At 40.2% G+C, this 25,000-nt stretch overlaps 3 protein-coding genes across 3 annotated transcripts in view; 1 reads left to right on the top strand and 2 right to left on the bottom strand.

Moving 5' to 3' along the window:
* LOC138015959 (uncharacterized) overlaps window positions 1-69 on the top strand; it is a 699-nt gene extending 630 nt beyond the window's left edge. Inside the window, exon 1 of the mRNA XM_068863110.1 lies at window positions 1-69. This exon is cut by the window's left edge and continues 630 nt beyond it. Coding sequence (XP_068719211.1) covers window positions 1-69 — 69 coding nt within the window.
* A 624-nt stretch (window positions 70-693) lies between these two features.
* On the bottom strand, window positions 694-2,378 carry LOC138015953 (uncharacterized). The gene is made up of 4 exons (XM_068863097.1): window positions 2,243-2,378; window positions 1,886-2,126; window positions 1,462-1,720; window positions 694-955 (listed from the first exon to the last, which is right to left on the bottom strand). The coding sequence occupies exons 2-4, from the start codon at window positions 1,917-1,919 to the stop codon at window positions 694-696; spliced, it is 555 nt and encodes a 184-aa protein (XP_068719198.1). The 5' UTR covers window positions 1,920-2,126; window positions 2,243-2,378.
* An 8,947-nt stretch (window positions 2,379-11,325) lies between these two features.
* The window catches only part of LOC138046962 (uncharacterized), a 38,102-nt gene continuing 24,427 nt past the window's right edge, over window positions 11,326-25,000 (bottom strand). The window contains exon 3 of the mRNA XM_068893600.1: window positions 11,326-12,417. Coding sequence (XP_068749701.1) covers window positions 11,435-12,417 — 983 coding nt within the window. The 3' untranslated portion in view covers window positions 11,326-11,434. The remainder of the gene's footprint in view (window positions 12,418-25,000) is intronic.

The raw sequence follows: 25,000 nt of genomic DNA, 5'->3' as shown, positions 1-25,000 counted from the left end.
GCATTTAAGACCATTTTTATGTCTCAAGATGGTGAGAACATTGGAACAGGGTCACAACCTGTATGCTAGAAAAGATTGCAACCCAATGTAATGGAAATTTATGGTACCAAAAAATTGGTGTACTGAAAAATTGTTTGTTGCGAGAGGGGCACACATTCCTAGCAACTTGGACGAAACCTTGAACTGTCAAATATACATAAGAGTCAATGAAGCTTTATTGAAACAGTCAGTTACGTTGTTAGCAATGAAATTAAATGTTAAACACAACATAAGAAAACAGGAGAAAAATAATCAGATGAAGGCTTATTACTCTTATGAAGCTACTCAATAATGCCGTTCTTGATGTCTATAATTTAGTTTCCTCAGTGTACATATGTTGAGTCTTTTTAAATGTCATTTTTTTCACGAAGAAAAGACTTGTGTTCATGAACTGTCAAGGATTATCCGGATTTCGTTGGGTGAAGTGCGTAATAACTAAGGTTTCGAGTATCGCGTGGAGAACCTTTTTTTCAAATGTTAAATACAAAGTAAAACAACTTTTTAAAATTAATATTAAAACACTTGCAGTTACCTTGACTATTTCGAACGTAAAAGACTTAACAAAACGTGACTGTATGACTTGCAAAAAAGCCTTTCATTACAACGGTGTGTAGCTGGACTCTGATGACGAATATGAACGCGCACTTTCGTCTACTACTCCACCCATGGTCCCATAGCCCCATCCACATATCTGCTATCACGTTGGCCTGGATCATCATACCCAGTTGGACTGTATACCACAGGTCCAGCTGATGACTGCATGCTTGTCGTAGGCATATATGCATTGCGTGTTAAGAGTTGAAGAACTGCTAACTCGTGTTGCCTTTCCTCTCGTCGCCTCTCGGCCTCTATCTTTGTCTGCTCCAACTGTAATGCCATTTCCCGCTTGTGCCGTTCTTCTTCAATCTTGAAAAATCTTTGGAGCAAAAAACAACCTCTTTGGATACAATGTTTCAACGACTGATGACCACACACATGAGTTGTATGAAATTGTGCAAATGTGTCATATTTCTTAGGCTCTGTAAGACCATTATGTAACAATATGAAGATATATCTCATAATTTAGTCAAAACTAACCAAGCGCACATTGCACTGATATCATAGGCAGGACTTCACAGAACTCAGATCTTGAGAATCCTGACTGTAGCTTCACAACCACAGTTTGTATTATCTCAAAATCTGACACTCCAAAGAAATAATTTTGCAAGTTTTAAGGCAACTGACAGTAGACTGCTATGATCTCAGTTGAGTTGCTATTATTATGCCACTCTGACAGGATCGTATGGCGTTTGAAATGTTGGTAATAACATCACTGAATTTCTTACATTCTTTGTGGTAAGGAGTGATAAGTGCGCAGCAAAGGCAAGCACTTTTAAACAACACTGTGCTTGCTTGAACATAGTGAATTTCAAAGTTCAGTACCTGTCCATTTCTGAAGCTGCCGAGGTTATCATCTTGTCACAGAGAAGCTCAAGAGATCTCTCCAACTTAGTCCTTTTGGTGCTGCAGCTTTTTGGTAATGCTTTCCCACTGGGTACCTTATTTATGACTGGCTTCGAACCTGTAGTTGGAGTAGTGGATGAACATGATTCGGATGGACCCCCAGTAAGTGAATCCATTTGTACAGGAGGGGTAGCTCCTCCATCTGCGACAGCACCATCACTTTCAGCATCACTCATAACTACGAAATCATTACACAAAAGTACATCACCACAGTATCCTTACTCCTTCGAAGCAAGTGCGGAACCTCTTACTCCTTTCACATGATGGTCTATGTGCACCCTGCACATACCCATGGCCAATCAACAGTTTAATATAAATTTTAGATAAAGCAAAACGGAATTACCATGATGCATAATGACATCTTCCGAATATGACATGTTGCCTTCCTCAGTCTAGTCAGTACTTGAATCAAGGACCAGAGGTGGCGAAATGTTAGCCCTGTGACCCATTATGCCGTCCATTTTATTGAAGAATTTCCATTTTCGCTCTCGAGCTCTCCCACTCTTCTCTCTTCTTCTCCTGTTTATACTTTTCACGAAGTTTCCGTATTTTGCTTATAATCGCCTTTACATCACATTTGACGCCTATTGAAAATAGAAGAGACGCTGTCTTTTAGAAGTATTTCATTTTCTATAAACAATTCTCAGAAATGTTGACACCGACTGATCCGTGAATGTCGTATAAAAACTAGGTTTCCTACCTTGTTGCTCAAGTTGCATTTGTAGAGTCTTGTACAGTCACTGACGTTTTCTCCTTCAGAGTTTTAGCATTATCCAAGGAAAATTGAATAGTTTCCTCAGCCCAAAAGTCCATTAACTTTCCTACCTCCTCGTCAGTCCACTTTCCTTTCTCCGCCATTTTGAATCTACTACCACTTCTGAGCATGCGTTGTGGAGCTGTAACATGCGCAGATTGATCAGAAATTGGCTTCTAGGCAAGCGGGAACGTTTACACTTCTTTAAAACGGGCAAGGTGCCAGTTTTCGTCCTTGCCTTACCGATTTCTTCAAAAACGGGTCAACCTCTAAACGTGGTCCCAAAACCGAAAATTAAATTGGTACGGTAAGGCATCCTTTGCCCGTTTACACTACACAATTTACCCTTGCCTTGCCTAGAGTAAAAGTTACCCTTGCCAATTTTCATCCTTGCCTTGCTGTTTTTTCCTGTCGTGTAAATGGGGTTTAATTTAATTGTTTTGTTACTATTTATGCTATAGTAAAGTTGCTAATAAAAATAAGTATGTTAATGATTGCTGTTTTTTTCTTTACGGTTTAGACATTTAAATACATGCCCACGATTTTTATTCAATATGAAAAGAAGAAGCCATTTAGATTACAATGCCCTGATTGGAAGCCATTGAAATGCTTGTGCTACCAATCTTGAATTCCATTACGCAAGGAATGATTTTCTTTAGGAAGTTTCTCTGGCTATCTTTGCCGTTCCTTGGCCCTCGCTGCTATCATTCTTTAATTATCAAAGCGTTCCTTCTCTTCCTGAAGTTTTTGAATTTCTGGAAGTAGATCACTCCACTCTTTTTCTGGATGTCTTTTGTCACATGTATGGTCTAGGTTGACTGAGGCTCGTCGCTATTACATGTAAGTTTAAGTACACAATTCAGATCCTACTGCAGTGTGCAATTTATTTGGAAATCAACTCTGACAAACGTCAGCTTACTCCTTACCTTTCTCGGCGGAATAAAATGTTTGCTACAAAGTATTCGCTCCTTCGTGTCTGCTTTACTATAAGTGTATGTTACAAATGTGGGGGTTTATAAACAACTTATCGGTACCTTTCACAAGGCTTTCAAACACTGTAATGAGACATTTAGTCAGCCTCCCTGAGCAGGTGTCGCTCAAGGAAATTTGGCCCCCAAAGCAACAACTTGCCTCATTAATTTCCCGTAATTTTTTATAGTGCTGAACGCACAGACAAACACTCTCTTCTAACTCAGAAACACAAAACACCTTTCCCCAACAGAGAACTGAGTAATCTTGTTTTTCACTACGGAGGGCCCGTTGTCCCTCAGCGCATATCATTGTTTACCACAAAAAGTGGAAAACAATTTTTTCAACGCGGCTGCACCTTGCAATGGGGAGAACTTTTCGCGGGCTGGCCGAAGCCGGTTTGCGCCGCTCTAGAAAGAACTCCTGCAACTCCTGCAACTCCATCTTGACTCAGTTTATTTTCACATCAACAGAGAAAAGCGTACAATGAGAAATGGACGATATTAAAGCGTTGCTTAACGTGAAATTACAATCATGATGAAGCTAGAACACTAAACGCGTAGCGGAAAAGCAACTTGTCGATACTCGATTAGTTTGCGAATTCATCTTTTGCACACGATCCGACGTAGTCCCGTCACTATCTCGCCATTATCTGAACTTCATGGAGTCGCTCCTTTCGGTGTAAAGCCGCATCAACACCTTTGGGAAGTGTTTTCTCAGGACCATACGAACGAAAAAAAAGTCATTTTTGATATTTTCTTCTGGAAGAAACGACGTAAACTTTGTCCAACTCTCAAGCTTAACAAACGATGGGCAGCTTTAACAAACGAGAAAAACAGAGTCCGGTTTATTCTTAATTTTTCAGCCTCCAACATTACGTGTCTAGTGCTCTGGCCCGGGTTGCTCGAAGCATGTTTAGCGCTAACCAACATGAAATGCCATGGAAACCTAAAAGTTTTAATACCTCAGTCTTAACCAACGGTTAGCGCTAACAAGGCTTCGCGCAACCTGCCCCTGAATGGCTCAACGAAATCTCGGTTAGCAGCTATTACAGCTTGGCGTGAAGTATCCTAACGTTCAGATTTTTCAAAAGAAGATTGTAGGATATGAGGTTGTTTATAGTTCGATATAGTCAACTTGGCGCTACTCGTAAATTTAACTATATACCATCACATATCTGAAGCAAGGCTTTCAGTCGGATATTTTGGCAAACTGATGTTTGGCATGGATTGGTTTCAGCGTTGAGAGTTTCAAGTCTACCTCGATTGTGTGCTAACGCGTCTGTAAAGAAAATGGAGAAACGTGGGCTCAACGATTATTTCACGTCCACAATTTTGGAAAAGGAGCCGAACAGAGATGTCGCCACAATCGAGGTAGACTTGAAACTGTCAACGCTGAAACCAATCCATGCCATGGTGCTAATGAGCATTTACGATTTCCTACTAAGCGAAAAAGGAAAGAAAGTTGTCCTGAACGGGTGGAAAGCCGCCGGGATCACCGAGGCATTAGAACATGCCAGAATGCAAGGGAACGTTTCCTCAGTAGATTCACTTGAGCAATCCTAAAAGCGAACTACTGTAAATGCTTCTTTTTCTCCATGAGACATGTGTATGTTGAGATTTTTGAAGTGCAGCAAATTTGTGTTACTGCACTGCGGTTTGGTTTCCGTCAATCAAACTCTTTTGTGATTGGCCGAAAGCCTACAGTGAAGTTTCGAAAAATCAGCGTCTGTGACGTCATAACTGCAGATTATACAGTTATCATGTCATGGTCACTCAAGGTATCGGGTTATCATGTCGTGTATGGCCGCGGTGTATGATTTCTGGGGGTAATCATGTCAAGTTCGCGCGCTATGTTCGTGCGCTTTGTGTTGCTTGTCGTCAGTGAAGAAGCAAAAAAATGACTTCCAGGCATGTTTTCTTCAGTTACTTGTTTATTGCTATTTACTTTCTTATCAAGCTTTTTTTCAATTTTGCACATATTGTCTAATGCTTAAAATTTTTTGTCAATCGAATTATGCATGAGCCGCTCGGATTTGTATATGTTTGCTCGTTGACAAATAAATTACCAGGAAAGGTGAGTTTATACAAACGTTGGCCGTGTAGCACTTATATTTTAAGCAGAGTTAACTGGAGAGAATATAGTGTAACGTATAGTGCTAAATCAGTAGGGTTAACGCTCACATGGTTCATACGGGATAGAAATTTAGCAGTTAACTCTGTTTAAAATATAAGTGCTACACGGCCAACGTTTGTATAAACGAACCTTTCCTTATACTTGTAGATGTTGATTGCCGTGACTATAACATCTTCAGTTCCCACGGCCTGCTCCCGTCTGACCTTGTAGCTCAGTCGGTAGAGCGGCGGAGATCTAACCGGAAGGTCGTGGGTTCAATTCCCACCCTTGTCAGAGTTTTTCTCTGTCCTTGTGTGGGCCCAGTTCCATCCGTAGAGCATACGCACACGCTCACATTGGTTCTTACGGGCTAGACATTTAGCACTTTACGTTACACTATACTCTCTCCAGTTAACTCTGAAATAAAATTACCAGTTCCACTCACTGTCGTGGCCACCTTCGGCCTCGGCTGATAACCCTTACCGCGACCTTGATTATTCTGGATATCACAAAAACCTCATCCAATAATTGTTTATTATTTGATAGCAATCTTGAAATATTATACATTCAAATTTTACGTTTAAATGACTTAATTTACGGTTAAGCTATGACAATTTGTGGGGGCCTATGAATCTGATAGAGTGTTTCCCATATTGTGTATTATATCTTGGGATGTCGAACTCACAGTTTCTTAGATTATAACTGAAATTACATGCACAGTAATTTCTTTCACAACATTTTCTGTTTGACTGTCAATCTTTACTCCGTCTCTCATCAGTTTAGAACAGCAGCAAAAATCGTACTAATTTAAAAGTCAACCTAAAGCGTTAGGGACTGTGCAATAATTATCAGGAGGGGGGGGGGCTAAAACCAGAGGGGGGGGGCCTTAAGTTAAAATAATGGAAAGGAGGGGGGGGCTCTACATTAGATTTCTCAAGTAAGTTGAGGGGGGGTCTTAATTAAATTTCACAAATTCGATAATGAATAAATAAACATTTTCCAAATAGACAGATGCCACGCCTTTGACTATCCATAATGTCTAAATATTGCATCAACATAAACACATGCTTTAACTTATTTAGAATGTCAACATATGATAGATTGAAACAATCGCTCATGCACAGAAGTCACAAACCACGTTGTGAGCTTTGCCAATAAAACATTTGGCATTTAAGAGGTCCCGCAGACATGCCAGGTCTGTTCTTGATTTAAACAGCGAGGGGGTTTCTAGGTCTACAGTTTCTAGCTGAGGAATGCCACATACTTCTGTTTCATAGTTGTCATCAATGGGTTCACCTCCCAAAGACCGAAAAATTATACAGGTTCGGGTCCTACGGCTTTCTGAGGCAGCAATCCTCTTCTTCTCCCTTTTTTTCTTCTGTTCCTTCTTTTTTCTTGATTTGGATGCTTTAGATTTGGCACCAATAGGAAATGTCGCTTTATATTTAGCCATCACCCTATCCAGATCTTCTACAAGATGCAGAACGTTCAAACCGACTTGAGACTTTATTGAATGACGTTGTTCAGCATTAAGATTGTGTAAACAGCTGAGGCCAGTCTTCAGTGTTTTTCTGACTTGGTTACGACAGCATTAAGCTTGTCCTGGATATCATTTGCCTCTTGTTTGCTACGTCTGATGTTGCGGTGATCATCGAGAGCTGGCTTGTAATCCTCACAGAAAGACCTTCCTGCACAAGCAGGATTGTCGGATAAAAGTTATTGGTATCTGTTCCCAAGTTTTTCAATATTTAAAGGTACGGGTTAGAGAGGGGGGGGGGGGGGGGGGGGGCACATCATAATTTTGAGAGAACGTGATGGGGGGGGGGGGGGGGTCACAGCTAATCCTGACGCTGCTGGAGGGGGGGACCTATCGAATTTTTCCTTTGGTGAAGCTCATTTTAGGACCCCCCCTTCCTGATAATTATTGCACAGTCCCTTACTAGTAAATTCGCTTACTCGACTGCAATTTACCAGTCAAACAAAGCAGCTCACGACTGGACAAACATTTCACACAAAAAGACATGTAATAATCTCTGCCAACACGGAATTGCAAACGTTTTCAGGCCTTCTTCGTTTTTTGGTGAGTTTTACAAAATATGTGAGGCAGCGAGACCTATGTTAAGAACTGAGGAAAACATTACGTGAAAGCTAACCGTTGTAAATAAATGTTGTCTCTCGCTCTACTTCTCTCACCTTTACGGTGATTTTCATTGAAATTTTCTCTTCTTCTCCTTCCTTGGCCTCTCTCAAGGCTATATTCGCTTAAATTTCTCTTATTTTGTCGCCTGTTGTCTCATGCTCTTTCGATTTTCTTCGAATTTCTAGCTCTTTATCCATTTGCTCGTCACTAATGTGATTTCCCGCCAGAAAAACGCTGGTGGCCAAATGCAACGCTGCCACGCGAAACACTCCCGTCCCCAGAGGACCCCAGAGGCTATCGGCTAGGCTTTGGTAGATTGTGCTAGCATAATTGTAAGCATAATTTAGCAAAACGAGCATTATTTTAAGCCTTTATTTCAGTTTAGCACTGCTAGCATAATCCGAGCTTTTATGCGTTGAAAACAAAAAAAAAACCCATAATAGTTCTAGAATAATTCAGTTTGTGTTTTATTTCTCTATTGTTTTTGGAAAATGTTGAGGTATGTGCTAAGGCCCATGGTCAAATATGGTCTGGCAGACCAGGTAATCCTGTGCATGACTCACCTCAAGTCACCACGCTTATGGCTCGGCGGCTTGGCCCCTCAGGCCACAGATCAAAGATGGCGTCGTCCTCGAGTACATCTACTTTCGGCAATTCCAGCGACCAACAATCTGACAACCTACCCCATTGGTCGTCTGCTGTTATGAAGGTACTGCTGGTGCAGCCCTCGTCTCGAGCCGCTGAACGAGTATTCTCTACTCATCGTTTAACGATTCACAAGAGCATGCTCTCGTGGACTATCTACAGGCTTGCGTAATGCTTCAGTACAATAACCGATAACACAGAGATTAACATGTATAGTCGTCTTTGTACTGAACTGAGGGCTCTGCTTGGATGACGTCTAAAACAAATATGCGGGCTAAAACTTTCTGACCCGGATTCAAAACCCAGAAACGGTTGATTTTGATAGCATTATGATTTTGATAGCATTATGTTAATTATTTGGCTTTTTGAGGTGCGCACATGCGTATTTGCGACGCTAAAGACTGGAAGACTGGAAGGTGGACTATATGAATGTTCATTAAAGTCAGAATTGATAGAGTTAAGCTACTGGTGATCTTTATTTTACTCAAGATCTAAGTAGCATCTTCATAATTTCGTTGACAGAGAGCATAATTTTCAGAAAGTAGCATAATTTTGGCATAATTTCTAAAAAATACGAGCACTGCTAAAAGCATATTAAATATACTCAGTTTTTTTTCGGGCACAATCTACCAAAGTCTCTCTTGCCTCCCCACCCTGACAGTCCGTAAGGGCGGCAGTGTTGTAGCAGCTCGCGTAACGTATAATTTGATTGGTCCGATACCCAAGCTGAAAACAAAGCAGTAACGTAGCAGCTCTCGTAATCTGCTATTAGGGAGTTTAAGATCTGCGACGCGAAGGTAACGAACGCGTCATTTAAAATTGCAAGTTCAGGTTTATTAATCTTTTTCGTCATTATGTCGGCTTGTCTGACGTGTAAAAACTAGTGTAACTTTCCAGGAATTGAATTAGGAGGTGCGGTATTGAATCTCTGACAGAAAATTCAAATTCGCTACCTTCTGTTCACGTTCTCCGTAAAACTTGAGACTTGGTCATTCACGTTGCAGATTTGCCGAAAACGTGAAAGAAATGTACAAAAACTAAAAATGGACGTGCAGAGCGTGCAAAGCTACTGTTTTTGCTGATTAAATATGCAAAATTTGTGACGTTTTCGTTGCCGTCGCGTCGTAGGTCTTAAACTCTCCATTGTACGGGCGGACGGGCGAACGTAAGAGACGTCATAACCAAAATTTCTCGCATAGATAGATTTCCCAAAAAATCTTACCCATGTTGCTCTGCTGGCGCGCTTCGTGCCTCTGAGCTCCGCTTTAAGTTTCCGAAGATATGAACACTGCCCTTAACGCGCGCTCTTGAATGCGCTTTAACATTACACTGTCGGATGATCCACAACAATTCCAGATTAGGTGGAAATATTTTAAATGTGGTAGCATGGAGGTCTTGTATAATGCAAGGTTAGCCTGGCATGTCATTAAATTTCGTAGGCGCACTAGCACCCTGACTCTTTGGCTAGCCTTAACGCAGAGCTCACTGAATATTTACTGAAGTCCAGTGAGTCATCGATTACCCTGGGTACCAGAAGTTTTTCTCGCGTTGTTCGGCCGAAGACACGAGCGGCGAAAAAACTATGAGGACGAGCTTTGTTGTCTTCGGCCGAAGACACGAGCGGCGAAGCCGCGAGAAAAACCTCGCTTTTCGCGCGGGGTCACTTTGAAGACTCGAAACCGGAAACCGCGCATGAAAAGCCTCTGGTACCCAGGGTAGTCATCGATCTAAACCCCTAACAGTTTTGTAAGTTCGGTTATTTTAATATCATGATCATTAATTGATAGAGCTCTACCACTGTTCTGCTTATCAACTTTCCTTGGATTGATAGTTAGCACCTGATGTTATATTTTCCTGGAGTAAGATTCGTGAGAACGATATAAAATGATGGGAGAGAAAATTGAAATTCAATCTTCGTATGTTTAAGTCCTCCACATAACCCCAAATGGTCATTTCACGTCCTTGTCAGGACGAGAACGCACAGAAATGTACCAAAATGTCAAACGCAAGTGCGGGGTGTGCAGAAGGCACTGTTAATGCTAATTAAATCTATTGTTTTTAATGGCGGATATTTCGCTCATTATCAAACTGTAAAAGCTTAAAGTGCCCATAACGTAAAAAAATTTATTTTCTTATTTGAAAGTCCATATTAAAAAATGAACTTAGGCGAAAGAATTTTTCAATTCCAGCGAGAGGCGAATTTTCTACGATTTTTTCAATCATACTTTTATTTGGTACACCTCTTCCGCTGGTTAGGACCTCACGGACCCGCTGTGACGTAGATTAAGGAATGCTTGTTGGTGTGGGTCTTACCTTTTCTTACTAATCAACGCCAAGGTATCGCTCAGCGATCGTCTTTGTTATTTTTCAGTAAACAAAAAATCAATCATGCCTATATTTATCATCAAGGAAAGTGCCTCTGAATCTGGAAGTGAATAAACTGGCGATTTAAAAAATTTGAGGCGAGTAGTTGCCGGTCTCGACGAGTCAGTCAGCGCTAGCACTGAAACCCAGAACTACACAGAACCCTAGGTGGAAGAACCATTAGCAGACGAGGAATGGCTACAAAATTACAGAAAAGAACAAGAGGATAAGGGAGGTCTCGCGAGGGAATTAAAGTCAACGCTTATGTCTGTTCCTGTAAGCGAATCTCATCCGCCTTCAACGATCTTTTCGTTTTGCTGTCCATACAATACTGAAAGTCATACTCTTTGAAGTGAATCTGGCACAGTGAAGAAGTTTAACCGGGCTTCTTTTTACCAAGACAAAATCTGCAGCCATTTTTCCTTCTTTTTTGAGGTATTGCGTTTTGCGAGTCGAAGCGGATTCCTACGTATACTTATTCTTTTTTTAGGCTCAGCTGTGTTGTTACATGGAATGGTTACGCATATTTTAGGCATTTTCAAGGGAATTATTCCTTACTATACTGTTTATATCGCTATTCTTTTTTCACTTGAAGTCACGAGTTCCTTAATCTACGTCACACCAGTATTGTGACCGGGAAGAATCGATAGAAGACTAAGGTGAATGGTGAGCCAAAATGGCGGCAAATTTGAACGTTTTCTAATTTCATTTTCAAATCGCGTTATGGGAAAATCGCAATTTTTTTTTCGCGAAACGTCTATGAGATGTGTGTAGATTCAGATGAGGGTGAGAAAAATTAGGTTATGGGCACTTTAAAATTTGGAGGTTTCTCAAGGCCCAGGCAAATGGCTGCAACATTTACTCCAACATCCGTTCGATTTTGTAGAACAGCGATATTGAAACCGTCAACCTGATGACGGGATAGATGGTTTACAATCTGTTAGTAACTTGACTTTTTCAATGAGAAAAAATTTTAACATTCCTAAGTTAAATTTGCTATCGATTCCCTCCCTATGAAGTTTGAACGGGTGAATGAACCATAACTTGTTGTCCGAGAAATAAACAGACCAAAAGAACCTGCCGTCAGTCACTCCGGGGTCGTTGACGTTGCCTGGTATGTAATACCCCGGGAATCGACCAATGTTCTCGTTTCGTTCTATGAAGCGAATCATAGTCGGGACTGCAATTTCTAAGAAAACTTTTCTCTCATAAAACGTTTGTGAGAGAATCGAAAAGGCTCTGGTGTGTTTTCGAGGGATGTAAAAAACATCACTTCGACCGCCGAAGCACCGCGGGCTTCCATTACCATTTTTAGAAAGCGTACTTACATGATCTTTCCCATTCAGTTTTTTCGCGCGTAAGGTCAGGTTGGCTACGTCTTCGTAAGCTCTACGGCAATTATCAATCCCATACACCGTTTTCCACCATGACCAATTGCTAGCACGTGTAGGTTCATAAACGGGAGTAGAGTCAATAGATTGCGAGGATTCCCAAATCTTTTCCCAATCAAAGTCCGCAAACTTCCAATATTTTAGTATAGAGTCATCATTGATGTAAAAATAACCTCCATATCCCGGATGCTCCCGAATTGCTTTACCCAGGCATTCATATGCCAGGAATCCGTTGTCCATTTCGACCGTGAGTATCCCAGCACTCAATGTGCTAGACGGTGGACCACAGAACAAAAGATGAGGAAATGCAGGTCTGTAAAGAGCACGTAAATATGGAATACTGTCATAGAGTGGGTAATTGTAAACAATCACGAGTAAAATCTCTTTGAAAGCATTATTCAAACACGAACTGTTGTCTTCCTTCCTGGAAAACACATCCACGTTCCATGGAGTCGGATTCACAGGGTGATGAGTAGCGTGGAGGTTGTGGTTGTAGCCTTGAAAAAGAAAACAAAGGTAAATACTATTGTCGAAACAAAAGAAATCTTTCACTTAACTATGGAGGTCTCTTACGAATCACTAACAGCTCGAAAAAGCGTAATTTAAAACCAAAGCAATGCAATAATCCGTCACTACTTACCCATTTTTTATATCATAGATTTTTGGACTAGTGAAAGCACTCTACTCAAAGTTTGACTTGTATTATGTCCGAGGTCTGTGTGGCAGCGAATCCGGGGTGAGCGAAAGCACAATTCATTGTAACATTTAATACATTTAACTTTAAATTTTGGCGCAAGCACTTTCATGTGGAAATTTATCCTGTCTGTGGCTTCAATGTGCAACGAAACAGTTGAGCAATAACCATACTGGACTACTTCTATAATCCATGTAATAGCCACCTGATCTTTGAACGAGTCGTGTAATCCGATTGGCCCTTAGGCTATTGGTGGTACGACGAAACTTGACGGTGACGTTGAGTTAGAAAACGTTGAAATTATTGCTTGAGCTCTTTGAATAAAACATCGGAAAACTGTGTAGCCCTCTTGAATCAGGTTTTTTTTGGCTAAGTGCTAGAAATGGCAGGGTAGTTTGCAGTTTGTCTACTTTCATAGCCGGTTGTTTTTACACAGTCCTTGTTGAACATTATAACCCCCAATGCGGGGTTTAGAAGTTGTCTCCATAGATTACATTTAAATTAATAATGGTAATTCACTACTTCCGCGATCCCATAATACACCTCTATTACCCCTCAAAACTTTTACATAACCATTGCTTGCAATTTCTCCTGGGTCATGAAAATGTCCCAAGAGAAGTCGAAAACAATGCCTATCCAAATTTTTTTCTTTTGGGGGGGGGGGGGGGGGGGGTTAAAAGAGGTGTATTATGTAGTATTTTTTGGAGTAGTGGAGTCAGGAGTCAGGAGTCAGGAGCTCATTAATCATCAAGGAGGGCGTCTATCTCCACTAATTCCTTGAGTCAACCACTTCCCGAGTAAATTCATTTTTACGAACAGGTTTTTCAGGCGAAAAGTATCATATTTCCCTTGAAGCTGACAGCTTGATTGGCTTTTACAACATTGGCCGTGCCGAATCTCCCAAGGGAGGCGTTCTCTAAATAAATCTACTCGGGAAAAGGTTGACTCCTAGGCCAAGTATTGGAGATAGAAATTCCCCTTGATGAGCTCCATTTGGAGTACAATTTAGGGAGTAATCAGGTTAGATAATTTTGTAATAGTTACGATTATGTTTAAAATACTCCACCGCGCACCGGTGCCTCAGTTGGTTGAGCACCGGGCTGTCACGCAGGAGGTCGTGAGTTCAACTCCGGCCGGACCAACATTCAGGGTCTTTAAATAACTGAGGAGAGAGTGCTGCCTTTGTAATAACATCTGCAAATGGTTAGACTCTCTAGTATTCCCGGATAAGGACGATAAGCCGTATGCCACGTCTCACAACCCTTCAATGTTCATAATCCTGTGGGATGTAAAAGAACCCACACACTTGTCGCTATGAGTAGTTCCCAGTGTTGTGGTCTGTCTTCTTTTGTGTATCATGGTTGGGAGGGTAAAAAAGGGGCCACAGTAATTGGCGCAAGCTGTTGTGGCGCTCTGTCAGTTTGACTGGCAAAGTTAAATAAATAAATAAACAACATTAAAACGGGCCCGGACCTTTTTTCCATTCTATAGTCCATGGCTAAGCAATGTCTCATTGGTAGCCTGCGTAGCAAGCGTTCCTGTTCGACAGAAGAGCAGAAGAGCTTCGAAACGATTTTCCGCTGGCATCGCGAAAGTTGGGGCAAGATGACCCCCTATTTTTGACAAACCGCCCACCTTTTAATGATTAACATGACAAACGCTGATTGACGTCTTATTGACAAATTAACCAATAACAGATACGCCTGATCGAAATTTCAATTCTTTCTACCTGCGAAACGTATTTGTTTGCGTACGTCAGCAACCCAATTCAGTGCAACGCGTACGACGTCAATTTCAACATTACAACCAATCACAGGCCACAAAAGTGAGACGGCAATACCACGAAATATTGACGGCTCGCCCATAGGCAAAACTATAAGAAGATCGCGATACTAACACGTATTGACTTCTGTCAAAACAAACCGAGGCACCAAGGAAGCACCGAGCGATTACCGCAGAATTACCCTGCGAGCAGTTGGTTTCTCCCACGCTTCCCGAGAGATAAACCACTGCGAGCAACCGTTTGATTTTCTATCGAGCATGTGCGAAGTACGTCACACCCCACGTGATGTATTTGACGTCAATGTATTTGACGGGAAATTACTACACAGGCTTACGGACAAATTCTAGCTTATATTTGCAGAGCGATCGGAATAGAAGTTGTCGAAAACAACAGCCAGTTTTCACAACATGTAAGCAATCTATGTGCTGGTAAAATACGAAATTTAGGAACATAACCCCTACAGAGTTCGATGGCTAGTAAGGCCGTTAAATGCAAACTCCACCAAGGCTGACCATGAAACCATTCACGAGGTTTTAGTTTAAAACCAGCGACGATTTCAGTGCGACTTGCTGGCTATTTCTTGGGGAAGAGTGGTTGACGGAATGAATCGTACTAAATCTCCGGGAAATTACGGGAAGAACTCCTCGATAGTTCAGTTATATCCACGGTACGTTTTCGGTCAAATCGTCACGAAATCGTAGATGAAATAGCGAGTAAAAGTGCTTAAAAAATCGCAGGACTGTACAAAGGAGCCGCTTTCTTCTCATAATAAGAGAACATTTATCGGGAGAGCTGCGTAATTGTCTTCATCTTGTCTCAATCCATGACATAGTACTCAAGCTTACATCTATACAGTCAGTGAAAGAGATGGCGCATTGACAGTTCTTGCTCCCTTTTCAACGTAAAACCGAGACCCGATTCTCTCATCTTCAACACACGATTTAAAACCTTCCACATCTTCCGCCATTGTCTTTGTCACGCTAGAAATAACAAAAAACAATTTGTTCGAAAATTTGTCACCTGTCAATCATTGTGACTGTACTGTACCAATCAGAAACGCCCGTTCGTGAACGGGTTTTTCAAAAATAGGAGGTCTTCTTGCAAGCGTTCCCTCAGTCTCTTGCCCCAACTTTCGCGAGGCCAGTGCGGAAACTCGTTTCGAAGTTCTTGTGTCGAACAGGAACGCTTGCTGCGCAGGCTATCTCATTGGTGAATTTGTGAATTCTTCAAGTGGTAGGTGAATCTTGAATAGGTGAATTCTTGGTCTTTTAAAGAATTTATATGCACATTTTGGAGCTTTTGATTCAACATGATTCCTTTTAAATGCAGTCAAAAACACTAGGTTTAGCGAGAAAGAAAAACTGTTGCTCTCAAAAGACGGATTAAAGTTGCCACCGGATTACGACACTGAAAGAGAAGAAACCGTCACCGTTATTTTGTGTAGGACTAAACATTGCTACTTAAATTAAATGTAATGACACCTGTCGTTTGTTTTCCATTCTGTTTGGAACTCTTATAAATTACATTGATTGATTAATTTAATTAAGAAAAGTACTGTGACATAATTAGCAGCTGTCTGGCATCGCAACTCAGTTTTTTTTTTTGTAATTTAAAACTTTTTATTATTTTGTTACACCTAAACACATACAACGATTATGAATTACTAAAAATACAAATCACACTATTAATTACAATATCAAAACAAAATAGACTACTAATTACAACTAAGTAAATAACAATTATAAGATAACACTACTACACTTACACTCTTACAATAATTTGAACAACAATAGTAAAAAAAAAAAAAAAAAAAAAATAAAAATAATAATAATAATAATAATAATAATAATAATAATACAGATCCTGGAAAACGTGCTCGAGATGATTCGCGAATGTTTGAAAACATTGAAGAGGCGAGCGGGTTTTGGAGAGAGTTGTGGGAGGAGAGAGGGACTGGGAATAAGAACGTGGCCTGGTTGCAGGAAGTAAAGATCGCGATCTACGAGCAAGTACCACCACCAACGGCCAGCGAATGGGCTCTCGAAGTAGCGGAAGCGGTCAAAGTCCTGTCCAAGAAGCGCAACTGGAGCGCGCCAGGGCCTGATAAAATTACTAACTTTTGGTGGAAACATGCTGGCACCCTGCACAAGGGTGTGGTCGAGAGCTTCAAAGAAGTTTCTAAAAGCGACGAAGATTACCCCGAGTGGTTTTCTGAAGGCAAAACCTCCCTCATTCCGAAAGAAGGCGAGTTCCTGAGTGAAAATCAAAGGCCTATTACTTGTCTAAATAACATGTATAAGTGGTTTACATCTTGCCTCCTGGCACCTGTGGACCAACACCTTGAACATTATGGCCTGATGGAAGGCCAGCAGAGAGGAGCGAAATCAGGGTGTTTTGGTACGATGGATAACTTGCTAATCGATAGAGCAGTAATGCTGGATTGCCAGAGAGGCAAACGGAACTTAAGCATGGCATGGATTGACGTGCGCAAGGCTTACGACTCCGTCGACCATGATTGGCTATGCGCAATGACTGACGTGCACAGGCTTCCCATCTGGCTGGGTAAGGTCATACGCAAGTTGTGTGCGAGCTGGAATACTAAAGTAGTAGCTACAACAAGGCAAGGGCGAGAGACTTCCAGAAAAATAAGGTTCATGAAGGGGCTACCCCAGGGGGACGCTTTGTGTCCTAGATTGTTTACACTGTGCCTGAACCCAGTAGCGTGGCGCCTGCGGGCAACGGAGGGATACCGGTTATCCAAGCCTGTAGGAGTCAAAGTCACCAATCTCCTGTATATCGACGACCTGAAGGTCTTTGCTGCCTCCGAGAGCAAGCTGAACCGAGTGCTGAAGGAAACTAGAGGAGCGATGCAAGATATTGGCCTTCACTGGAATCAGAAAAAGTGCTCAGTGGTACACGTGAAGAGAGGAGCCCAAGTGTTAGACGAGTCTGGTATGACGATGGACGAGACAACTACCATCACGGATCTTGGGCAGGGAAAACACTACAAGTTCCTGGGGGTTCTGGAGAACGTTCGGCAGGATGAACGGCTGGCTCTAGCGTGTGCGGCTAAAGAGTATCTACGCAGGATATCTATTATATGGTCCAGACCCTATTTGATTGTAACCGTGTACAGGCAACGTATCAGTATGCACTCCCGGTGCTGCGGTACTTAATGTGGACACAACATTTGTCTCTATCAGAGTTAAGAGGTGTGGACAGAGCAGCTCGGAAGATCATAGTTGAGAACGGTGGCAAGCACCCAGCCAGCCTAACTTCTTTGTTATACCTACCGAGGGAGAAAAGGGGTAGAGGCCTGCAATCAGTCGAACACGAGTATAAGATCACTAAAATCAAATCGCTACTGAAATAGTATCAGAATTCGGACCAGACTGTGGTAGCAGTCAGAGAATTTGAAGAACACGCCATGGCATCAGGTCACCAGTCGCTTGTAAAGGAAGCAGCCAAGTACGCTGAAGAACTTAACATCACACTTCAGCTTGATATCCTAAATCCCGTGTGTGTTACAACGGAAGGAAAGGTGGTGACTGCAGCTAGAGCTGGGAATCTGCTGAAGAAATCTCAAGAGATGCCGTTCTTGGAGATCGCTAAAGAAAAAAGGTGGCAAGGAAAGTTATTCCGTATCAGATGGGACGATGATAGCCTAAGCATAACCAGCTGCTTTGCATGGCTAAAAGGTTGGGCTACATGCCCTACATATACCATCGCGGGCATGTATGAGCTATATGAGCAGTTGTTACCTACGAAGCTCTACACAAAGGGAAAGACGCAAACCTCCACCGACGGTGAAGTCCTATGCAGGTTATGTGGGAAGGTAGCTGAGAGCGTTGCACATGTATTGGCTGGATGTTCCTCCCTGGCACAAACCAAGTACCTATACAGGCATAATGCAGCCTTGAAGATTCTGTTTTTTGAGCTCCTCCGAGAGCATGAGTTGATAGAAGAGGTTCCACCATGGTACTCACCGGCGATGCCAAAACCAGCCTACCAGAACACCACGAGTGAAGCGTTTTGGGATATTCCCATCTATGCAGAGCACAACGAAGTAAGAGCAAATCGGATAGACGCGCGTCTTGTCAGCCACGAGAGGAAAGAACTTTACACAATTGAAATGAGCTGCCCATGGATTGAGAGTTGAGCCAAGAAAGATGAGGAAAAGACGCTCAAGTATGGTCCCATGATGTGGGAGCGGAAGCAGAGATGCAATGGTTACAGGGTTGAACAGTACAACATAAAAATTGACGTACTGGGTGTTTATTCTAAACACCTAGAGAAGTCGGTGAGGAAGCTAATAGGAGCGAGAGCACGGGGTGTACTTGAGCGGATGCAGAAGTCGGTCATCTCAAACACTTTGAACATTGCCAGAACATTTAAGATAAATACTTAGTTAGGGCGAGAAGGACACTAGACTTTAGGTTTTCTTTTTTCTTCTGAAATCCAGAAACACAAGGGTTGTCGCAAAACCTGTATTTTAATTATTTTCTACGTAGTTTTTATAGTGGATAAGAGTTTGATATGATTCTAAATAGGCTTTTAGTAGAGATAACCGAATTATGATGGCCTCGTGTAGGTTTATTAGAGATAATGAGAGTATAAAACTGAATAATTTTCTAAATAGGCTTTTAGTAGAGATAATGATATCATCATATTTTTGCGCAGGTTTTACAGAGTATAGAATTTAATAATATTCTGAATTGGCTCTCTAAGTAGAGAGATTCATATCATTATGTATATTAGAATTGTACTAGGTTCCGTACTTAATTTTTTTTTTTTTTACTTCTAATTGTAGCTTCTCAAGTGGTGTAGGTTACGTTATGCGCCCTATACTACTCATAATGTCGACAGCATTCCAAAGTTTTATACTGCGAGATAATAATAATAACAATTATCATCATCATCATCATTATTATCAAAGACTAATAATAATAATAATAATAATAATAATAATAATAATAAAAAGTCATAAGAGGGACACATGGAGAACACCCACACTACAAGCCTACATATCCATATGCCAAAAGCTTTTCCCATTTCTTGGTATGTTTAGTTAGTTTGTTCCGCCTACTTGCTATCTTTTTCTCTACTTGGTATACAGCTTTAATCTTGGCCTTATAAACTCGTAAAATCGGATGTACACTATTTAACTTACATCTATAAATATACAATTTAGCTGTCAATATCAGATGGTTTAATATAATAAAGTCGTCTCCTATATTGAATATTCCAAACAAAATTTCTATTATTTTGAAGGATTGTATGTTAATGTTACAATTACTAAGCCAAGAACAAAAAGCTTCCCAAAAAGTCTTCGTCACATTGCAGTAAAAAAATAGATGTTCAATGTATTCAATATCTCGTTTGCAAAATGTACATAAAGGCGAATCAATCATTTTTAACCTAAACATCTTTTCATTTGTAAAGACTATATTATTCAATATCTTATATTGGAATTCACGAATTTTAGTTTCAATTGTAACTATAAACGGTAAGGACTATATTTTGCTCCAATTTCTTTTGAGCTGGGGAGGAGCTTGTTTTCTGCTTTTAAAAGCAGTGTAAAGCAATTTGGATGAGACCTTTAACAAAACTACCTGAGAGTTTTCCAACTTTAAATAAATTGTGTCACCGATGTGTAAGGGTGGGAGATGTTGTGCACTTTGTCTAATGATCTGCCTCCATTCACGAGGGATTGCATCGACAATACCCATTAATTTAAAACGATCTAATGGAGAAAGATTTGCATTTAACACATGTGCACCCTTTAAAAAGACTCCCGCATCAGACAGGAGGTCACCGACCGTAATAATTCCTTTAGAATAGAAATTGTTTTCAAAGGTTGATAGCTTTTGAACAATTATGTATTTATTATTCCAAATAACTTGATGCACGACGCCTCTGTACGTATTTATAGGAGATTCATTAAGTGCTGACCAAGCATTAAGACATTCTTTATAAAAAGCTGGAAGGTAGACAGGCAACTTTCTTGTATCAAAATTACACTTAAGAATGAATTTTCCACCTATTGGAGAAAGAAAATAGTCTACAATCTTGGACAAAAAGGGTTGAGAATATTAAAAACAGGGGTTATTTTGCGCACTACGTCCTCAATATCGCACATTATTAGCGATCTCCCTCCCCCCTACAACCAATGTTGATAAGCCCAGGTTCGACATGCTTTGTTTCGTCTAGCAACATTGATCAGGGGGGGTGGGGGCAAAAAGAGAGCTTATTTTTCATACTCGTGATCGGAGTTTAGTTCAAAAGCAGAGTTTTCTCAACAATTTTGTCCAAGATTGTAGTATTATCTTCCAAAAACTCTTGTTTTCTTCATCTACAAATCTTTTTAATAACATCACCCTCTGAGCTTGAATCATCGATTGAATGTCTAGCATCTAAGTCCACCATCTTCGATATAGTTGATGAGAGCGGAACGCTATATTTTATCATTAACTTACCAAATTAAAAGGTAAATCAAACATTTTACCTCTTAAATCAACTCATCCGAAACTGCAATCAACGCCCCTTTACTCAAAAATTTTCGTAGAATAAAGGATTTAACTATCTGAATTCTTCCTAGTTGTTGAAGTTCTCTCCACTTCCACATGTTCAATATATCTTTGATAGACTTAAGAACTAAGTCAAAGTTGGCTCTCATCCTTGATGCTATATGATAATCAAATACAATTCCCAGGATTTTAATTGATTTTCGTACTTTATGAGAAAACTTAGTTGGATCCAGGTGATGTGTGCCAATGGCAAAGATCTCCGTTTTATCATCATTAACTCGAAGGTTGGAGAACTTATAAAAAATTTGCAGAGTTGCCAATAAACGATGATACGATGCGATATCTCTGAGAAAACAAGTCATATCGTCAGCAAACAGTGTTAGTTTGATTTCTTCCTCATTGATTAAAATACCTTTAGTTCCCTTATCCTCCCGAATTCTGCAAGCAAGCACTTCAATGGCCAAAATAAATAACAAAGGTGACAAGGGATCGCCCTGCCTAACGCCACAACGAATATCAAACAAATCAGTAATAAAACCATTATTTAAGACACAACTAGATACGTCAGTGTAGAAGGTTTTGATCCACTTTAGAAATTGCGTTCCAAAGTTAAATTTTTCCAAGATTTATAAAAGGGAAGAATGATTCAAAGAGTCGAATGCTTTCTCAAAATCAACTGCCTAAAGAATACCTGAACTATCCGTAAATTTAGCAAACTCAAGTACATCTTCAATTGTTCGAACTCCGTCAAGTAATGATCTTCCCTTGATATAATAAAACCATTTTGATTTGAATGAATAAGCTCAGGTAAAAACAATTCTAACTTTCTTGCAATCGCCTTTGATGCGATTTTAACATGGACATTAATCAGTGAGATCGGTCTCCAATTTTTGATAAAACGTCTGTCTTTGTCTTTCTTCTCCAACAACGTAATCATAGCTTGTTTTTGCGAATTTGACAGTTGTCCGTGTTCGTGAGCGAAATTCAAGGAATTGACGAGACATTTCTTTATGAGATGCCAGAAGCCAAGATAAAACTCCACAGTTAATCCATCATTCCCTGGTGTTTTGTTTTTCTCAAATGATTTCAACGCTTCTAAATATTCGTTTGTTGTAATTTTTTTCTCCAAATATTCCTGCTGCTCGTCTGTTAACATGTTAGTATTTACATTCTCAAGGAATTCATCAATCGACAAGAAATATTCCTGCTGCTCGTCTGTTAACATGTTAGTATTTACATTCTTAAGGAATTCATCAATCGACAAGCCACCATTTGGACAAGAGTCTTTATCATAAAGATTGGCATAAAAGCTATGAATCTCTGTCATTATTTGTTTCGAATCATTATGCATTCATCATTAAACTCCACTAACTTCCTAATACAACTTTTTTTCTTTTTGGAATGTTCTTAGTTCAAAAAGTAGTTATTACTTTTCTCGCCATATTCGTACCAATTATTGCTCCTTGCACTATATAATCATATTGACTATCATATCGGTTTTTAAAATTTCCAGATCACTCAAGTTTTCTTGACTGGGCTGTTTATCGCATTTTGCTGTGCACTCTTTAATTTTTTGTTCTAAGTCTAATAATTTCTCCCATCTAATTCTAGCCTTCTGTTTTCTATAGGTAATAGTTTCATAACGGATTTTATACTTAATGAAGTCCCAAAGGACCCTTGGATCCTGAATCTCTTTTCCATCTTCCAAGCAATCACTATAATTCTCAGTTATAAAAGAGATATATTCATCATCTTCTAAAAGACTAGAATTAAATTTCCAAAAGGAAGGTCCCCGTCCCGTTTCTTCAATTCCGTTTATATGCATTGTAATAGCGGAGTGATCCGTTCTTATTGCAGGAATAATATCTACATCTTCTACCTCTTCTTGAACACTACTGCTTATTAGCCAAAAGTCCAAACGGCGTTGTATTGTGGGGTTTTTTTGTCTCCATGTAAAGCGCTTAGTATCTGGATTTCTTATTCTCCAGATATCAGTCACATCATAAGATGAACACAAATCTTCAATTTTTTTACAGGATTCTCTTACTTGAGGTTTGCCTCCAGTTCCATCCAACTCAGCATCGAAAATAACATTGAAATCGCCTCCAATAATAACTTCACAATTATCCTCTAATTCTAATTTATCGAGTTGTTTTTGAATTTCCTCAAAGAAGATGCATTGATCTTTGGTCTTATTTGGGGAATAAATATTGACAAAAACAAAACTATATCCCTGAATGACACCTTTCAAAATAATAAATCTTCCTTGTTCATCTTCTTGGCGTTCTTCAATATCACAATCGAATTTCTCCTTAACCAAAATCATAACCCCCCTACTGTGCTCCGAACCATGACTAAAGAAAATGTCGCCCCTCCACTGCGACTTCCAAAACTTTTCGACGTCTGGAGTACTATAAGTTTCTTGTAAAAAGATAATATCGGATCTCTCTTTTGTTAACCAGTAAAAAAGTGCCTTTCTTTTGTCAAAAGAGCGAATCCCCCGAACATTTAGAGATAAAATTCTAAAATTTAAATTCCGCTTTGTGAAGATTTCAAAGAGTCATTTCAGTAAAGAGAACGGAACAATAAATACGTCAAGAGGCATCTGCATACATGAAGCTCAAGCCATGGGTGCACTGCATGTCCCTCACACAAGAACAATATAAAGTTAGTCCCCTAAAATGCGAAAAAAAAACAACAACAAATGGCACAAAGCAAAACTACGACGCACAATTACATAGTTAAAAAAGTATCCAGCGAAAGCTGTTAAATACAGAGCTATTAACACAAAGGGTCTTGCAATCCTCATAACACCTAGTAACAATACAAACAAAAAACCCCAGTTCTTGGAAAAAATAATGCAAATTTGGTAAAGAAATAGTTTTATACATGACCTGAAGTTTTAGATTTTACGTTTTTATATTTGAACACCGTCAATAAACAACTTATCAGGCTCCGCCCTACTAAAATAGACGGTCTTACCCTCTTCTTTTGCCTTTTTAAAACGATGCATCTTCTTCTTTCTACGCTCTAGAATTTCTTTTGGAAGGTCCGGTGAGATTCCAAAATATTTACCTTTCAATTTCTTTGCCTTTGACATGACCTCCTCACGATCAGGGTATCTTAAAAAACGCGCAATTATTTGTCTAGGCTTTCCAACAGAGGAAGTCCGCTTCCCAACTCGGTGTACCCTGTGAAATTCTATATTATCAGCATCTTCCACGCCGAGTTCGGTTTTTAAAAAATCAACCAAAACCTCCCTCGTGTCTTCGTTTACATCTTTTTCTTCTTTAATTCCAAAGAAACCAAGATTCTCACGCCGCTGATAAAACTCCATATACAGTATCTCGTCTCTGAGAAGGTGACCTTGACTCTGTATTTCTTGAAAATTCTTCTTGAACGACTCTCTTTCTGCATTAGCGAAGTTCAAACCGTCTTCAAGCCCTTTAATCTTCGTTTCTGTCTCCTTCTTAAACACCTCGAAACTTTCGACCTTACCTTGAAGGCTACTTATTTTCTCGTCCACTGATTGAATTTGATCTTCTAATTTTTGTAGCTTTTGTAACACTTGGTCTAGTTTTGGCATTACTGTCTCCGCCATGTTCAGCAAAGTGAGCACCTCATCCGACTCGCTACTACGCTCAGAATCTGTGAATGATACGTTATGTTTTATCCTTTTGTCATCGGGCGAGAAGTTGAGGAGCTTTTCCACGTTTTTCTTTTAATATTTTTGGCCATGTGCCATATCCAAGAACGGAGCTAACACGTCTACTCCACCATCTTGCCCGACCCAATCTCCCCATACCAACTCAGTTGCTTCACCAGAAACCAAAATTTTAAATCTTGGGTGCCTTCATCAAAATCTTGTTCTTGATGCTTAAAGGCAGAATTGTGCAACACTGCAGAGGTCACGTCAATCCGAAGTGCAGACTTGGAAAGCGTCGCTTCAACTGAGCATGTCTCAATAATACACCTATAGTGCGCCTATGTGCATTGTTATATCGCATTTCTTCTTGATTCTTTGGCTTGAAGATGCTTGTCATTCTGTATAAGGTGCAAGGGCATCCACTGTCACA

This window comes from Montipora capricornis, chromosome 1, assembly GCF_036669925.1.
Source record: "Montipora capricornis isolate CH-2021 chromosome 1, ASM3666992v2, whole genome shotgun sequence".
NCBI classification, from domain to species: domain Eukaryota; kingdom Metazoa; phylum Cnidaria; class Anthozoa; order Scleractinia; family Acroporidae; genus Montipora; species Montipora capricornis.
The sequence above is the reverse complement of the archived record's forward strand: the minus strand, read 5'-3'. Positions and strand labels throughout refer to the sequence as shown.

Bases quoted from the DNA above. Each gene is read 5' to 3' on its own strand.
- LOC138015953 (XM_068863097.1), bottom strand. From the start codon at position 1,919: ATGTCATATTCGGAAGATGTCATTATGCATCATG. The intron at 1,721-1,885 runs GTAATTCCGTTT...ATGATTTCGTAG, and splicing joins AGATGTCATTATGCATCATG to TTATGAGTGATGCTGAAAGT. The intron at 956-1,461 runs GTACTGAACTTT...TTTGCTCCAAAG, and splicing joins GCAGCTTCAGAAATGGACAG to ATTTTTCAAGATTGAAGAAG.